The sequence below is a fragment of the Prunus dulcis genome, chromosome 7 (assembly GCF_902201215.1).
Source record: "Prunus dulcis chromosome 7, ALMONDv2, whole genome shotgun sequence".
NCBI lineage: Eukaryota > Viridiplantae > Streptophyta > Magnoliopsida > Rosales > Rosaceae > Prunus > Prunus dulcis.
In genome coordinates, this window is record NC_047656.1 from 9,400,581 (window position 1) to 9,416,523 (window position 15,943).

The following is a 15,943-nucleotide window of genomic DNA, read 5'->3' on the forward strand; positions in this document are numbered from 1 at the left end:
TCCAACTGCCCACACCAACCAAACCAACTGAGTGGGGTCCGCTTGATTTGTCAAAGAAAATAAATTGTTTCGAACTGGCTACACCATTCAAACTGGCTATTGGCTTAAGTTACGATTTTACGCTAAAAGTATAATATTTGACTGAATCAAGCCAAACTATGATTAGTTTAGTTTGTTTCAGTTTAGAAACTGCACAAACGAACCAAAACCACCTATATTAATTTAGTATCTCCTTTTCTTTTTTCTTTTTTCCAGGAAAAATTTAGTATCTCTTATTGGTTATTATAATTTTCTAATCCTCCACATTGATAACAACCATTTAATGCCAATTGAAATCTGTAACCTATTCAAATTTTACATAATTTGTCAATCTTCAAGCAAATGAGGTCTAACCCAGTGGAAAAAGAATTTGCATATCAATGGTCTCATGTTCGAACCCCTATGGCACTTTAGTAGTGTGTGTGTGTGAAAAACCCTCTCCCCTTATAGTTTAAATTGTCGCTTGTATTAATATATAAAAATTATAAATCTTCAATAATAATAAGTTTTCTCACATGTACAGTTTATGAGTCACTTTGGCATATGTAAGAGGATATAAAATATTTGCTTTAAGGGAAATACATGAACCCAACCAAACACTAAATGATTTGGTTTTGCATTAGTTATGCTACTAACTTGGGGCCTAAACTAAATCAGTTTGAATTGTGATATTGTGTTGCTTTGAAGTTTAAACCGAACCAACAAAACTAGGTCCACCACAATTACAAAGCAAAAAGTCACTTTCGGTTCATGTGGTTTACCAATTTTAGCACTAAGGTCCTTTTGATTTCAATTTGGTCATTTTCACCAATGTGGTTTTCAATTCCAAGCAATTTTAGGACAATGTCCAATTTCTGTCAAATTCTTCTAACTCCGTTACTTATTGAATATGTGCCTCTCACGTGGAGGTGCATTTCGGTCCAAGCTGACTCTCATAATTCACGAGAAATATTGCACTTATCTCTTGGAAGTGAATCACGTGGGCTTCCTTTTGGATTGAAAGTCGTGCAAGCCATGAAAAGCGATTGAACGTTGGGTTGCTTTGGGCAATACATGTCTTCGACATGTTGGTGCCTTGAGGCCTTGCTGTGGTTTCGGCAACGATGGTGTCTTCAAGTGCCTTGATGATTCATGATTTCTTTAGCACGGGTATTGCGAATGGAAAATTAAGAGGTGCTAATCGGAGGAGTGCCGAAGGGCACTGAAGAAGGGGAGAATGATTGAAGCATTTTGTGTCGATCCCCACAAATGACGCCACTGTTGATAACTCTATATTTGTGCTTATTTTCTATACCCTATTCTTATGCTCTGCATTAGTTTCTTTTGTAAAATTGGTTATTTTGATGTGTTTAGTGTGAGTTTTGTAGGAAATCATCCTTAAAGTTGAGTTGGAGTTAAAAAGAGAAAATTATTTTGAAAAATAGCAAAGAAGGCAGAAATTTGGAATTATCAACTTGAAACTCAAGAAACTGAATGTGGAGATGGGTCAACCTTACGGATTTAACTGTATGTGCTCAAGAATAATTACATAACATGCTGTATATTCTTGGAAAGCTCTGGAAGTCTAGTTTCTGGAGAATTTTACGGTTCGTGATTTCGAGTTTTCTGGAGAAAGTTACATCAATTTTAGTACCAGTGGGTCAGTGCTGGAATTTTGCGCGAGTTTTGACAACTTTGCATCACAAGTTAACATTCTTGGTAAGCAGGCTTTTGGACGTACTTGGGCAGTTAGGAGGCACCTAATCTTGCGTTAGGTCAATTATAAATCAACTATAATTGCCTAGATCAGTTGGCGTTTGATCTGGTCAAAGAAGTGCATCAAAAGTCAAGGACTAACTCAACTAGGAAAACAAACTCTCTATTCTAATTGGATTTTATTCGTATTTTTCTCTCCTATCCCGCGCTGACCTATTCCCCAACATCCGTAATGATATTTCTTTTGTTCTTGTTAGGTCAATTGACCTCAACCATGTTGGTAGGACAATGATTATTGTTTACTGTCATGCTCTCAGGCTTATCCATAAGGGTTTGCCATCTACTATCAAATCTTGAATTTGATCTCTAAATTGCACGCAATTAACAATGACATGAGAGAAAGAGTTGTGTCACTTATAGTATGAATTCCCCTTGACTTCCTCAGGCTTTGTGAAAACATGCTTATCATCAAACTGAATCATCTTGGCTCTCATTAGCTCATCAAAAATACTCTCAACCTTGGACAAGTCAAAAGAATATGACTTATACTTCTGCTTATAAGACAATGGCCATGTTAGTATTTATGTGCTCGAGCCCTTTTTCAACCAGTCCCTCTACGATTTCCATATCATGAATTGGATTCTGAGTCTTCAAGTAAGTAGATTTGGAAGTGTTTTTCCTTTGAATTTCTTCTTTTAGCAACAGTTCATACGTCCCTGCCCTCTGAGCTATATCTTGAAGGCCCAGAAACTTAGCATCATCAAACTTCTTCATGGGATAAATTTTGAGTGCATTTTGAGCAAGTTTAATGAAATGTTTTTCCTCCATTGGAATCTTACATTTCATCTTGATCTTCTTGAATCGGGCAATAAAATCAGGATCTGTCTCATGCTTATGTTACTTTAAACAAGTAAGATCATTAATAGTGATTTCGGGCTCGGACCTATAGTACTGGTCTATGAAAACTGTCTCCATTTCATTCCAGTCTTGAATAGAATTTTGAGGCAAATTTAAATACCAAGTAAAAGCTTGGCCCGATAATGAACTTCCAACCAACCTTAACTTCATTAGGGGCTGAGTCTCAATAGCAACACAATGAGCTAAGAAACACCTAATGTGTTCTAGAGCTGAAGGGTAGAGATCTTCGCCGTTGAATAAGTTGAAATTTGGAACTTTGAATCCCCTTGGGAAAGGAATATCATTAATATGAGCTGGATAAGGTTTTTGGTAAATAGACCTCAAGCAACTGGAGCTGCTACTGCAAAAACAGGTAGCATCAGAATCTTGGATTGGTTCAGTTTGTTGTACGTTATTCCCTGTACCTCTATCATTGCCTCTAATATTGCCATTGTTGTTGGCAATATGAGTATTAAAAGCAGGGGGTTGCCTCCATCTCTCAGCATTCACATTTCTCCTTGGTGGCTCTGGTGGCAAAGCTGCTTCACCATGTCTCTGAGCTTGATACCTTGGTGGAGGAATAACAGCAGGCACCTCCACAGCCATAGCTTGATTATTGTTGGTCTCATCTTCAGCAGTTACCACAGGCGCAACTGGTATTATGACCGGGGCCATAATTGCTAGTATAATTAGTGGCATAGGTACATCAAATGGACCTTTCACATGAACCTATGAAGATGGAGAGTTGGCATGACCACTGGTTTGCCCTTCAGTAAGTCTCGTTATCTATATACCAAATGCTCTTGAAGCCATTTCATCACTTTGTGGGCTTCGACTACCCTGTGCTATCTATGTTGATAGCTGAGGAAATATGAAAGAGTTTCACTTCTTGAAGCTTGGCATGGTGTTTTGCTTAGGCGTGCCACTATTGGAACTAGCTGCAGCGCAATATAAATATGGATGTAGTGTAAGATGAATTTATACAGATCTTGACTCCTAATTAAGCCATTGTGCTCCAAGGTAGGGATGGCAAAAATCCCCGCGGGGGCGGGTCCTCGACCCTAATGGGGGGAGATTTCGGGGCCAAATAGTTATCGGGTATGGGGATCCCCGAACTTAAAAGATCCCCGACGGGTATGGGGAGGGGATGGTACTGGCGTCCCCATCCCCTAATCTGACCCGAAAATATATATGTTTATATTTAAATAAATAAATATATAATTATAATATTTATGTTTAACCCTAAGTTAACCTCTCTCTCCTAATTCTTCCTAATCTTTTCTAGAATTTCATATTGATGTGATTTTGAATAGTTGAGTTGAACTTTATAGTTAATTTGGATGTGTTGAATGATAATTTAATATGAAACTTAATGTTAAAATATATGATAAATATTTTTTGTGCAAAAAAAATCGGGGATTCGAGGCGGGTATGGGGGATAGTCCCCCGACAGGAGCAGAGACGGGGATTCCCCGAAACCTATTAAACGGGGATTGGTTCGAGGATGGGGGCGGGGATGGAGAGCGGGAATGGGGATGGTATTGTCATACCCAGCCCCTACCCGGCCCGTTGCCATCCCTACTCTAAGGGTGTACTGGCTCAAATTAGTTCTTTTATACGCCTCAATTAAGAGGACTTCAATATTCTTTTATGTGTGCCCTGGCGATGTAGTAGATATATTGCATATCTAGCTAAAGAGAAACCAGAATTTGGTTAAAGAGCTCCTAGATCATGTTCAAAAACCTAAGAACGGACCCAAAAAAAGCTCTTAATCGGACCCAGTTATCTTGCTTTTGAACTTGGCGCTGAACAACTTGCTTATTGTAATATTTCCTTCAATCGACACTTGCCACCTATATAAAGACCGTTACCTTTTGACCCACGGCGGCAGGGTCAGATTGAACACAATAATAAACAAATCAACCAAAACTAGAGCGAAACACAAATAACACGATTTTAATAAGACAAAATAGTTTAACAAATAATACATGAAGATAATAAATAACTTTTCACGTTCCCGAACGTATACAGTATAAATTTTGATAGGCGTATAAGATTGTTTTTAAATAGCGTAATTATATTAGTTGTATTCTACAAAGAATATTTGAGTTGTAAATTGGTTATAAGAGGAATTTTTTTTTTGGTCTTCAAAACTAATATATATATATATATATACACGCCTCACGTTTTCTTTTAAAAAAGCAAACATACAATAATCGTATTGTGCATTTACGTATGTATTTATAATAATTTATACATGTATTTTTTATGAAATTTTCAGTAAGACACAAAAAATTCACATATTTATACAAATAATTCTCACATATTATTGAATAAGAATAACATATGTTATAAAAATTATATTAAAATATCATATAGTGAAAGATTAATATCTACTTTGGATATGTTGCAAATTAAGATTTATAAGGTACAAACTAATGCAACTAGGAGGATCCTTTTTTATTATTAATTTTTTTTTATTTATAGCCGGGCGGCTATACCTTTTTGACACAATCGGTAGAGGGTCTTCTTTATTTTTTTTTTAAAAAAAGGAGTAAAGCCGGGCGGCTATACTCCATGTTTTTAATATTTTTTTTTAAGACACGTGTTGACACGTGGCGGTTATTGAATGGGGATCCTCTTTTTTCATATTAAAAAATCGTATAGCCGGTCGGCTATACTTATTTTTGACACGTGGCTTTAATCGATGGAGGTTCTCCTTTATTAAAAAAGAAAAAAAAAAGGAGTACAGCCGCACGGCTATACCGGAGCGCGACTATAATCTATAAATAGAATATATTAATCTACATCCATAGGATGAAATATATTAAGCAAAGAAAATCTGAGAATAGATGGCAAAGAAGATGGTTCTGAAATTTCAAAGAAGGTTCAGGCCCCAAAAGGGTCACATTATTTTATTTTTTTGTTTCATTCTACTCTATCATTTGATTCTGCTGCTAATAATTAAGGTTGGTCCTTGTCTTCATCTTGATAGTTAATTCCTTTGTGGCAACATATTTTTGTCATTCAAATTTACTTCAGTATAAAGTAGAGTGATTACCAAATCCTCTGCTCTTTAATTTATAGCTACAAATGAACTCGCAATCAAGCTCACCAATGGAGGAAGAGATGCTTTCATTACAATTGCAGCGACAAACAATATTCTGACCACAATATCTCTGGAGCAAAGAATCCAGGAAACGAAATGGCTGCTGCACCCCCTCAGCTGGAAACAACTCTTGTTGCATCTTCAGAGTACCCCAATACCTCTTGGAAATAAACAAGAAGGCCTACCAGCCTCATATAGTTTCCATCGGTCCTTAGAGCAAGTCCAGCGAGGGAGCCCAGCCCGAGGCAAGGGCAGAAAAAAAAAAAAAAAAATTTCGTTCCACCGCGCAGCCCAGGCCCGGGGGTGGTGTGGGACCCACCAACTTGGGCCAGCCCGAAAGCGAGACCAGCCCGAGGTCCAACTCGCGTTTGCTGACATCAGCTAGCCTTTCGCCAACGGTAAAACAATTTGAATCGCCGACGCCAGCTCGGTACGCTGCCACGTGTGCCTCCCCAGCCTTCCGATCTGCTTCTCCAAATTAATCCTACGGCTGAGGCTTTTTTGGGCAATAAAAATATGAAAAAAAAAAAAAATCGTAAATTTTTTTAAAAAATTCTAAAAAATTCTGATATTTTTTTTTTTTATAAATACCTATCAATACCCTTCACTTTCAACACCAATACTCTTACATTTCATTATACTTCTACTATTATTCACTCTTTTTACTCAACATTTTCCTCTTTTTCATCTAGCATTTTGATTTCATATTTTTATGGCTTCTTCTATCGAAACCGGAGGGGCTTGGAGCACAATGGAAGATGTTTCCTTGTGTGAGGCTTGGCTCCAAATTTGTCATTGTCCCGTGTCCGGCAATGAGATGAAATTTTTTCATATGTGGAAAAAAATTCATGCCGAATTTTGTGAAAAAATTCCGGGGTCTACTCGTACGGAGATGACATTATCCAGTAGGTGGAAAATTCTCAATAAAGAGTTGGGAAAATGAAGAAATGCCCTAGCAAAAGCGATGGACAACTATAGAAGTGGGGAAAATCGTACTAACGAGGTAAGTATTTTATAATTTTTGTTTTATTAAGTTTAATCTCCTAATATATATATTTTGTTAATATTGCTTGCATTTTCAATATTTTGTTAATATTGCTTGCATTTTCAATATGTTGTTAATATTTCTTGCATATCCAATATATTTTAAATATTTATTGCATTTCCATTTTTTTGTTAAATAGATGATTCAAGCACAAATGTGGTTCGGTGCAACCGGGGGTGGCAAAAAAAGTTTCAACCATCATGAATGTTGGGAGGTGGTGAAATATTGCAAACGCTTCATAATTATTCCGACGGGTCCGGAGGTTGTGTTAAACGAGACGCCACTCCGTGATTCAATGACATCGGATTCACCTCTCGATTCTCCTATGAGTCAAGACTCACCCATCGAAAAGGAGCCGAGGCCCATTGGCCGAAAGGCAGCGAAGGCAAAGAAAGCGGGTAATTCAAGCAATCAAAATTCACAATTTTTGGAGGAAATTGCAAGGCAAAACGGCATAAGATTAGAAATGGAGCAAAAACGCCAAGATCACGAGTTGGCCCTTCAAGCTGAGTATGCACGAGAAAGGGAGTATTTGCGCAAAAAAGAAATGGACAAGACAGATCGGGAAACCATGGCGATGGATACAAGTCATATGTCCCCTGAAACAAAACAATTTTGGAAGCTAGAACGAAGGGATGTTATGAGAAGAAGACTTTTCGGGGATGATGGGCCTAGCAACACGGATTGGTTAAATGATGGAAACCATTAAATTAGTTAGCATACCTTTTATGTATTTGTATTTTAGTTGTTTTCTATTAAAGTTGTTGTAATTCATGTATTTTATTTTAGTAGTAATTCGTAATGACTTGTATTACATTTCATTATTTAATAAACAAAGCATTCAATAAATTACCTTTTTATTCAACATATTCCATACTTCAAACAAAACATAAAAAAATAAAAATAAAGTACAAACAAGGCACAATAATAATAACCAACCACAACCAAACCATAATAAATAAAAATACAACACAACCTAACCATAACTAAATAAAACATAACCAAAGCATCTATGCTCCATCATTAATCTTCATTGCCTTTCACCGCCCATAGATGCTCCATCAAGTGAACTTGACGCATTTCATGAATATACGAAGATTGCATCTCTATATATCGATCTATCATTCGGGTCATCAAATGACCATCCCTCACCAACGGTTCCGGCTCAAACGGTTCTCCACTTGGCCCCATGGGCCTTTCATAAATCCATGTCAAGGCCGTGTTCATTGGATCCGGTTCGTAGACCTCTAAAGCATCATAATCGTACTCATCCTCCACAATCATATTATGGAGGATGATGCAAGTCATCATAATGCTTCTGAGGATCTCCTCATCAAACATACGGGCCGCACCTCGAATAATCAACCACCGAGCTTGAAGGATGCCAAAACACCTTTCGACATCTTTCCTGTATCCCTCTTGATATGTAGCAAATAATTTTTGCTTCTGGGATCGGGGATTCGGAATGGATTTGACAAAAGTCGTCCACCTCGGGTAGATGCCATCAGCTAGATAGTATCCCGTCTGGTATACTGTATTGTTGACTTCATAGGTGACATTGGGGCCCTGGCCTCTCAATACATCGTTGAAGACGGGGGATTGACCCAGCACGTTGAGGTCATTTTGTGATCCTGCAACTCCGAAGAAGGCATGCCAAACCCATGTGTCGAACCCAGCAACCGCTTCAAGGATGATACTTTTTTGGCCTTTTCTATTTCCATAATCACCTTGCCAGGCAGTTGGGCAATTCTTCCATTGCCAGTGCATGCAGTCGATGCTACCAATCATTCCAGGGAATCCTCGAGCTTCGGCTTTTTGTAGAAGCCGTTGGAGGTCCCTGGGAGTAGGTCTACGCAGGTAGTCCCTAGTGTACAGAGTTTCAACAGCTTGACAAAATCTTACCAAAGCCTCCAACGTAGTGGACTTCCCCATCCGGGCAATCTCATCCACCTGATCAGCAGATGCTCCATACGCCAACATTCGTATAACAGCTGTAAGCTTTTGCTCCGGAAGAAGCCCCAAAACCCCAGCAGCATCACACTTTTGAACAAAGTATGCATCATAATTGCAAATATCATGCATGACTTTATTGAACAAATGAGGTTGCATTCTAAATCGCCTTCGAAAATCAACATCAGAGTACAAAGAAGTTGGGATAAAATAATCTTCCAAAAGATTCTTACCCCGAGAATGCCTATGTCTTTCCACATTCCGGCGGCGGCCGACTTGTGAACCACGGCGGCGACCTTGGTTCTCTTCTTCTTGCAAAGCCACTGCTATGAGAACTTGCTCATCGACTTGTCTCTGCAACTCATTGACTTCATCTGCTCTACGGTTTCTCTCTCTTGTTTCTCTCTCTTGCCTCTCCAAGCATCTCCTAAATTCTTCCATTCAGAATGAATGAAGTATGAATTCTAAACTCTGAGAAATGAAAATATAGAAAAATGTGGTGTGAGAGGTATGAGCTGAGACTCTGGTTTTATAGAAAATTTTGGCAAGATAGACATGCCACGTGGCTTGATTTTATTGGATGAAAATCTCATCTGAAATTTGAAATTCATCCGAAATTTGAACCATAATTTGTATGAAATTTGAATTTTGAAATTCATCCAAAATTTGAACCCAAATTTATCTGAAATTTGAATGTTGAAATTCATTCGAAATTTGAACCCAAAAATTTATCTGAAATTTGAACTTTGAAATTCATCCGAAATTTGAATCCAAAAATCTTATCCGAAAATTTTATCTGATTATGAATAGTCTTGACACGTAGGAACTCGAAAATCTTATCTGAAAATATTACCCAAATTAATTATTTTCATTAAAAAATAGGAGGAAAAAACAAAAAAAAATGAATAGTAATTGCCCTTAGCCAGGGCAACGGGTGGAAACACAAATTACTATTTGCAAGGGCAACCACTATTCACGTGAATAGTGGTTGCCCTAGCTCCACCCTTGCCATGGCTAAGGGCAAATGGGTGGAGTTGCTCGTATATCACTACGGTGACACACATTTGGACATGATGCAGCAGGACAAATGGAGATTTCTTGGCGATATGCTTGTTCGAACACCATCCCCTGGCCCGAATCTTGATGACTATCAGCAGGTTCTGGCATCAGTGGAAGAAGATATAAGACAGTGCTACTCAGAGACAATCAATTTATGCGGTCAAGATCTAGTTGAGGTGATGGTGCTAGATGGTCTTTTCACTATTGAGAGAGAGAGAGAGAGAGAGAGAGACGATGGTTCCTTGCAGTTTCAAAGAAGATATATGAAGGTGATCAAAATTTATTTTTATATTTGTAAGGTGCTGAATTTGTGTGTGCCTGCAATCCTTTAGCTCTTTTATAAATAAAATATAACAAGCCTACAAAATACACATGGAAAGGATATAGCATTACTCTTGTTGTTTCTTCTTGATGAGACGAGAAACGCAAAAGGCCTCCCCTCACGTTTGTAATTCTCATATCATAATTTCTGATTTATGAATAAATGTCTATTGTGTGTGTTTCCTAATTTCAAAGGGATCATATGATGTGCTCTATCTTTTTGTAATGTATGCATTGAATTGAAAGTTTATATTGGTATATTTGTCAATGGGGTTTGACGCTAAAGCCCCTAACATCTAGCGGAAGCGTGGTCTGGTTTGAGCTAAAATGAGAGGAGAAATCAAACCAAACCAAATCACTATTGGACGGTTCCATTCGGGTGGTCCTGCCTAAGCTGAATCCTTTTTTAATTTTTTTTGTTTTTTGTTTTGGTTGTGATTTATAGACGCTTCGAAATCTAATAGTCATGTGAAGTCAAACAAACGCATAAGGTATTTCTTACTTATAATTTGGGTAGGCATGGTTTATCCCTCTACTCATAATCAACTATCTTCTACGTGACTATATGTCGTAAATTTCGAAAGAACAGCCTAATTATGTACATAAATCGGTTTATTCCTCTATATATAGTGCTAACATTGTCTGTTGGTGTATAAATATTGGAAGTTTAAACCAAAACACACAGCTTGCGATGGAGAAAGGTCAGCAGGCATTTCCTGAAGGCTGAACCAAAGAGTATATAGGGGTCCTTCTTTCAAATCTCTTCCACTCGTTACTTCATTTTAAATATTTTTCTCTTGGTGTCATTGCATTTGAGGACTTGGAACACAGCAGTAAAACAAAAATGGCTCTTAAGTTAACACCTCAAAGGTTACTGAATAAACTAGTAGTGTAGGGATTTGAACACTATCATAAAAGTAGTTTATTTTATTAGGAAGTTTTACTCTTTACTGCTACCTTACATATACAAATAGATTTTCCGCCCAATTAATGAGAGGACGAAAGAAATGCACAATAAAGTAGGTGAAGATACAGTGGAGCAATTCCCAGAGGAAACTGAAGACGGTTCAAGAAACTCCCCTTCCCTGACCAGGCTCTTTTCCTTTCCGCAGTTATATAAAAAATTCATGAGCGAAAGGCGATTTGAAGAGCTAATTTTTGTGCTCAAAACTCAACTAGATGCCAATGATCAACAACAGCTGATTGGACAAGTACTGGATCATTTTACTGTGGACAATATCCAGAATACCCCTGAGGAAACAGGAGATACCATAATCAGAACATTCACAGAGCTGGCTAGGGACCATGCTGACCATGTTTATACGCATCCAGCTTGGGAAGATATTAAAAGACGCAAAAATACATACAAGGTGCGAAAAAAGTGTCAAACATCCTAACATTATTGCTACTCTAGCGCTTCCCTCAAGCCCCAGATGGACTGGCTTATTTATAAACAGTAAAGAAGGTCTGAATTGCAGTGAGTAGTAGGAGTATAACAGCAGCTAAAGCAGACAAGAAAGACCATGGAGTACCAAAATACTTGGATCTAAAACCTTCCCATCGCACATGCCACATATTTCTATGGTACTCATTCACCTCTTTGAACAGCTTCCTTAGATAACTCTTATCAATATCAAACGTCACACCTTTGCCAAGGTTTTTGAAGAAATGAACAACCTCCTCATCAGTTCCAAGATAATTCTCAACAATTTGATTTTAAAAATCTGAGGCTTTTAAAAATCTGATTTTGCAAATTATCGTTTTACCCCTCGTAGTATTTTAACCGTATTTTCTTCATTAAAACTCTGATTCGAGCCCACTTCGTGTCTACGGACTCATTTCGTCGTGCTCTACGCAACGGTGTGCGTGAAATTGTCAAATTCCTTCTCGGTCAAAAAGTCAACCTTTCTTTTATAAATTATTCCAATGGCAAAATTGTCTTTTCTTCTTAATAAATTACTAATTAAATATTAATTTAGGTTTGGGTTATTACACGTACGGCTATACTCAGTTTTTAAAATTTTTTTAAAAAACGTATAGCCGCACGGCTATATTATTTTCACACAGTAGTGGGGGTGCTCTGTAAAATAGTATAGCAGTGCGGCTATACTTTATTTTTTTTCTAATTTTTTTTTATAAAAATAGTATAGCAGGGCATTGTTACTAGTTTTTTTTTTCTTTCTAAAAATTGTCTTTAATAAATAGTATAGATGAGCGGCTATAGTCTTTTACATAAAATTCTTAAGGACTGTCTGGACTTGGCTTGGCTTAATATAAGTTGGATAACACTTATCCTATGTTTAGTGTATGCTTAGACAGTCATGTGTAACAAACGAGACCTAAATATTTTAAAGTCCTTATCATTAAACTCATGGAACACACGAAGTGATTTAAAAGTTCGAGGACTCAAACAATAACTATTGAAAAATTCAGATACCATTTATGATAAAATACTGGAAAAAAAGAAAAGAAAAGGTTATTGTCATTTGACACGAGTTTGGCATTGCTGTGCTGTGAAACTAATCGCTGTCAGATTTGCTATGAGAGAAAGCAATTTGGCGATAAATTTTTTGTTCAAAGTGTTGTTGGTATTGATTTTTGCATAATCAGAAAATAATTGCCGCATAATCATTAAACCGAGCGCCTCTTTGAAACTGATTCCTGCATAATCAGAAAATGAAAGCACCTCATTAGCTTCTCTCCCTTATAGCTTTCTCTCACAACAGTTTTTTAACAATAAGTGATTTTCTCACAGTTTACCAATGGGCTTCCCAAATTTGTAAAAAATCACTTATCACCCCAAATAAGTAATGTCAAACGGGCACTAAGGGCTAATTTGGCATTGCTGTGCTGTGAAAATAATCGCTGTTAGATTTGCTGTGAGAGAAATCAGCTGTGATAGAAAGCAGTTTGGCGTTTGGTAAATTTTTTGTTAAAAGTGTTGTTAGTACTAATTCCCACATAATCAGAAAATGATTGCCACATAATCATTAAATCCAGCGCTTCTTTGAAACTGATTCTTGCATAATCAGAAAATGAAAGCACCTCATTAGCTGCTTTTCCTTATAGCTTTCTCTCACAGCAATTTTTAACAATAAGTGATTTTCTCATAGTTTACCAAACGGACTGTGCTTCCCAAAAAATTTTAAAAATCACTTATCACCCCAAATAAGCAATGCCAAACTGGCACTAAATAAGTCGCGGTTTTTTCTTGATAAATTGGTACACGTGTCACATTTAGGCTAAGCCCAACATTTGTACGAGCATGGGTCCAGCCTAGCCCAATCTCAAGCCCGAACTCTGAGACAATCCGAGTCAGATAATGAAATGGCAACACCGCAATTACGCGGTCCTCCAAGGGCGGTTATCGCAGCACCACCGACTCAGTGGAGAGCGTTCGTTGGCAAAGCGGAAAGCTAAAGTTTTAAATACCAACGGAGAGACCCCACGAGCCTCCAAAACCAAAACCCAAAGACCAACCTCCCTTTATCTTCTTCTCTTTCCTTTTATTTTTTATGTATTTAAATTTTTTATTTTTTTCTGTACAATTATCTCGCAATAATCTCCTCGATTAGGGTATCCAAATAATCCCCTCTCTGCGTATTTGATTTTTGTTGTTCCTGTATATTTATTTGATTTTGCTTTCTGCAGAGGTTATTAATTTATTGGTTTTTGAATTTTTGAAATTTTTTTTTTTCCACGAGAAACAGGAATCGCCTGGTTGGATTGTGTGACTCGAGATCGGCCAAACCAAGCAGGTGTGGAATTTGTGTTCTGTATGAAATTTATTAATTATTTATTCGTTTTTCGGGGTTAATTTTTTGCACTTGAATATGAAGCTGGTGAGTTGCATAAATTTATTTTCATTATGTGTTGGTTGATTACGTGTATAGGGTTTCAATCATCGTGTTTGATAAAATTATGTAAGCGTTCCTCTGCTGTTGAAAACGTTTCCGGTTGAAAGTTCAGATTTTTCGTTGCATGACTGAGCTCGTTCAGATTTTATGGGATTTTTTTTTCAAGATTTCGGTATTTACAGAGCAAATTATGGAAGTTTTGTGTGTTTCCTGCATTTGATAGAACTGAGCTTGTTCAGATTTTGTCCCATTTTTTTGAAGATTGCGGCCTTATAGGGAAAACTTTAGAAGTTTTGTGGGTTTTCTGCATTTGTTAGAGTTATGTGGTTGAAATCGTAATCTTTGGCCTGAATTAATCAACTGAGGGATTTCGATTTGCATAACAGAGCAAGTGAAATTGATGTTTTACCCAGGTTGAAAATCTCAAACTTTTCAGGGAAGGAGATAAATATCTAGAATTGATGAGTTGAAGTGGATAAGAGTTGTTTTCTTCTCTTTTCTTTGGTTATGTAGTTGCTTTATTCTCTAGAATTGGTTATATGTGTTCACTATGCTGGGCATTTGGAGTTGCCCGAATTTTATAGTATGTGTGTATTTGTCGAAATTTGTCCTTAATTTGTATGTGTATAATGGTTTGATATTTTTGCAGTGGGTGAATGGAAACGATGAGGTGCTTTTTCTTGTTCTTTTTTCTCTTGCAGATAACTAATAAAGATGGAATCTCACGATGAAACTGGATGCCAAACTCCAGACCGCCCTATCCTTTGCGTTAACAACTGTGGATTCTTTGGAAGGGCCGCTACAATGAACATGTGTTCTAAATGTTACAAGGACACACTCCTAAAGCAGGAGCAAGCCAATTTTGCTGCTTCATCCATTGACAGCATTGTGAATGGCAGCAGTAGCAGCATTGGCATTGGCCCAGTCGTTGCAGGTGTTGTTGATGTGCAAGCTGGACAAGTGGAGACAAGAGTTGTTTCAACAGAACCATCCATTGACTCGTCTTCGAGCATGGTGTTTGAGGTGAAAAAAAAAGAGGGACCAAGCAGATGCACTACTTGCCGAAAGCGTGTTGGTTTAACTGGCTTCAATTGCAAATGTGGAAACACCTTCTGTGCAAGTCATCGTTATTCTGACAAACATGACTGTCCTTTTGATTATAGGACTGCTGGTCAAGATGCTATTGCAAAAGCCAATCCTGTCGTCAAGGCAGAGAAACTTGATAAGATCTAGTACTCATGGGCTGAACTGAAGATTTGTGTATTGAAAGATGATGGTACTCCTTCTTGGTTTCGTGTCTTGTTAGGTCTCCTAATGGTAAAAATGCTTAAGTCATGATAATGAGGACATGATTTTATGGGAACTCTATTCCTAGTTGGTGAAGTATTCCTTTGCTGGCTCCAGTGTGTAAGTCTTTATTATTGTTGGTTTGATGGATGTCTTTGGAGCAATGTTTCAGTGTGGTCCTCTGCTTGGTATGCATTTCTTTATTGCAGTACATGGAAATATGAAAATTTCAGCCTTCAGTACAATTATGTTGTGCAATTAAAACTTCCTTAAGTTGTTTGTTTTGTATTTTCATTCTGTACATGTGCCCGGCTTGTTTTGAAATTTGAAATCATGTTGTTAAAACACTTTTGTTATGCTTATATGAGTATTCCTTGACAATCAATTGTATGTGGAAATTTCTGTGTGACATGGTTAGGGGCTTATTGGGTGGGTAAATGAATTCTCGCTTAGGACTTGTTTGGTTGCTTTTATCTTCTTAATTTTGTTTATGGTAGTGTTTCTGTACATGTATGAGGCGGTGCCTCTTATTGATGTGTGTGATTGCTAGGTGCAAGGTCCAGGTCAGGTTATTCTAGTCCTAGATAAGAGAATTTTGGGCTGTGATCTTCTTGTGTGAGTATTAGATGCCACTGGGCTCCTCCAAAACATGACTAGTGGGGAGTGCTGGTTTGAATTTATTTT

At 37.5% G+C, this 15,943-nt stretch overlaps 1 protein-coding gene across 1 annotated transcript; it reads left to right on the forward strand.

Moving 5' to 3' along the window:
* The first annotated feature begins 13,500 nt into the window (after positions 1 to 13,500).
* Positions 13,501 to 15,539, forward strand: LOC117633794 (zinc finger A20 and AN1 domain-containing stress-associated protein 8-like). The gene is made up of 3 exons (XM_034367574.1): positions 13,501 to 13,691; positions 13,826 to 13,873; positions 14,674 to 15,539. Exon 3 carries the CDS (start codon positions 14,687 to 14,689, stop codon positions 15,203 to 15,205), a length of 519 nt encoding a protein of 172 aa, XP_034223465.1. The 5' UTR covers positions 13,501 to 13,691; positions 13,826 to 13,873; positions 14,674 to 14,686; the 3' UTR covers positions 15,206 to 15,539.
* The last annotated feature ends 404 nt before the right edge of the window (positions 15,540 to 15,943 follow it).

Excerpts from the sequence above, each read along its gene's own strand:
- LOC117633794 (XM_034367574.1), top strand. The coding sequence starts at position 14,687 with ATGGAATCTCACGATGAAACTGGATGCCAAACTCCAGACCGCCCTATC.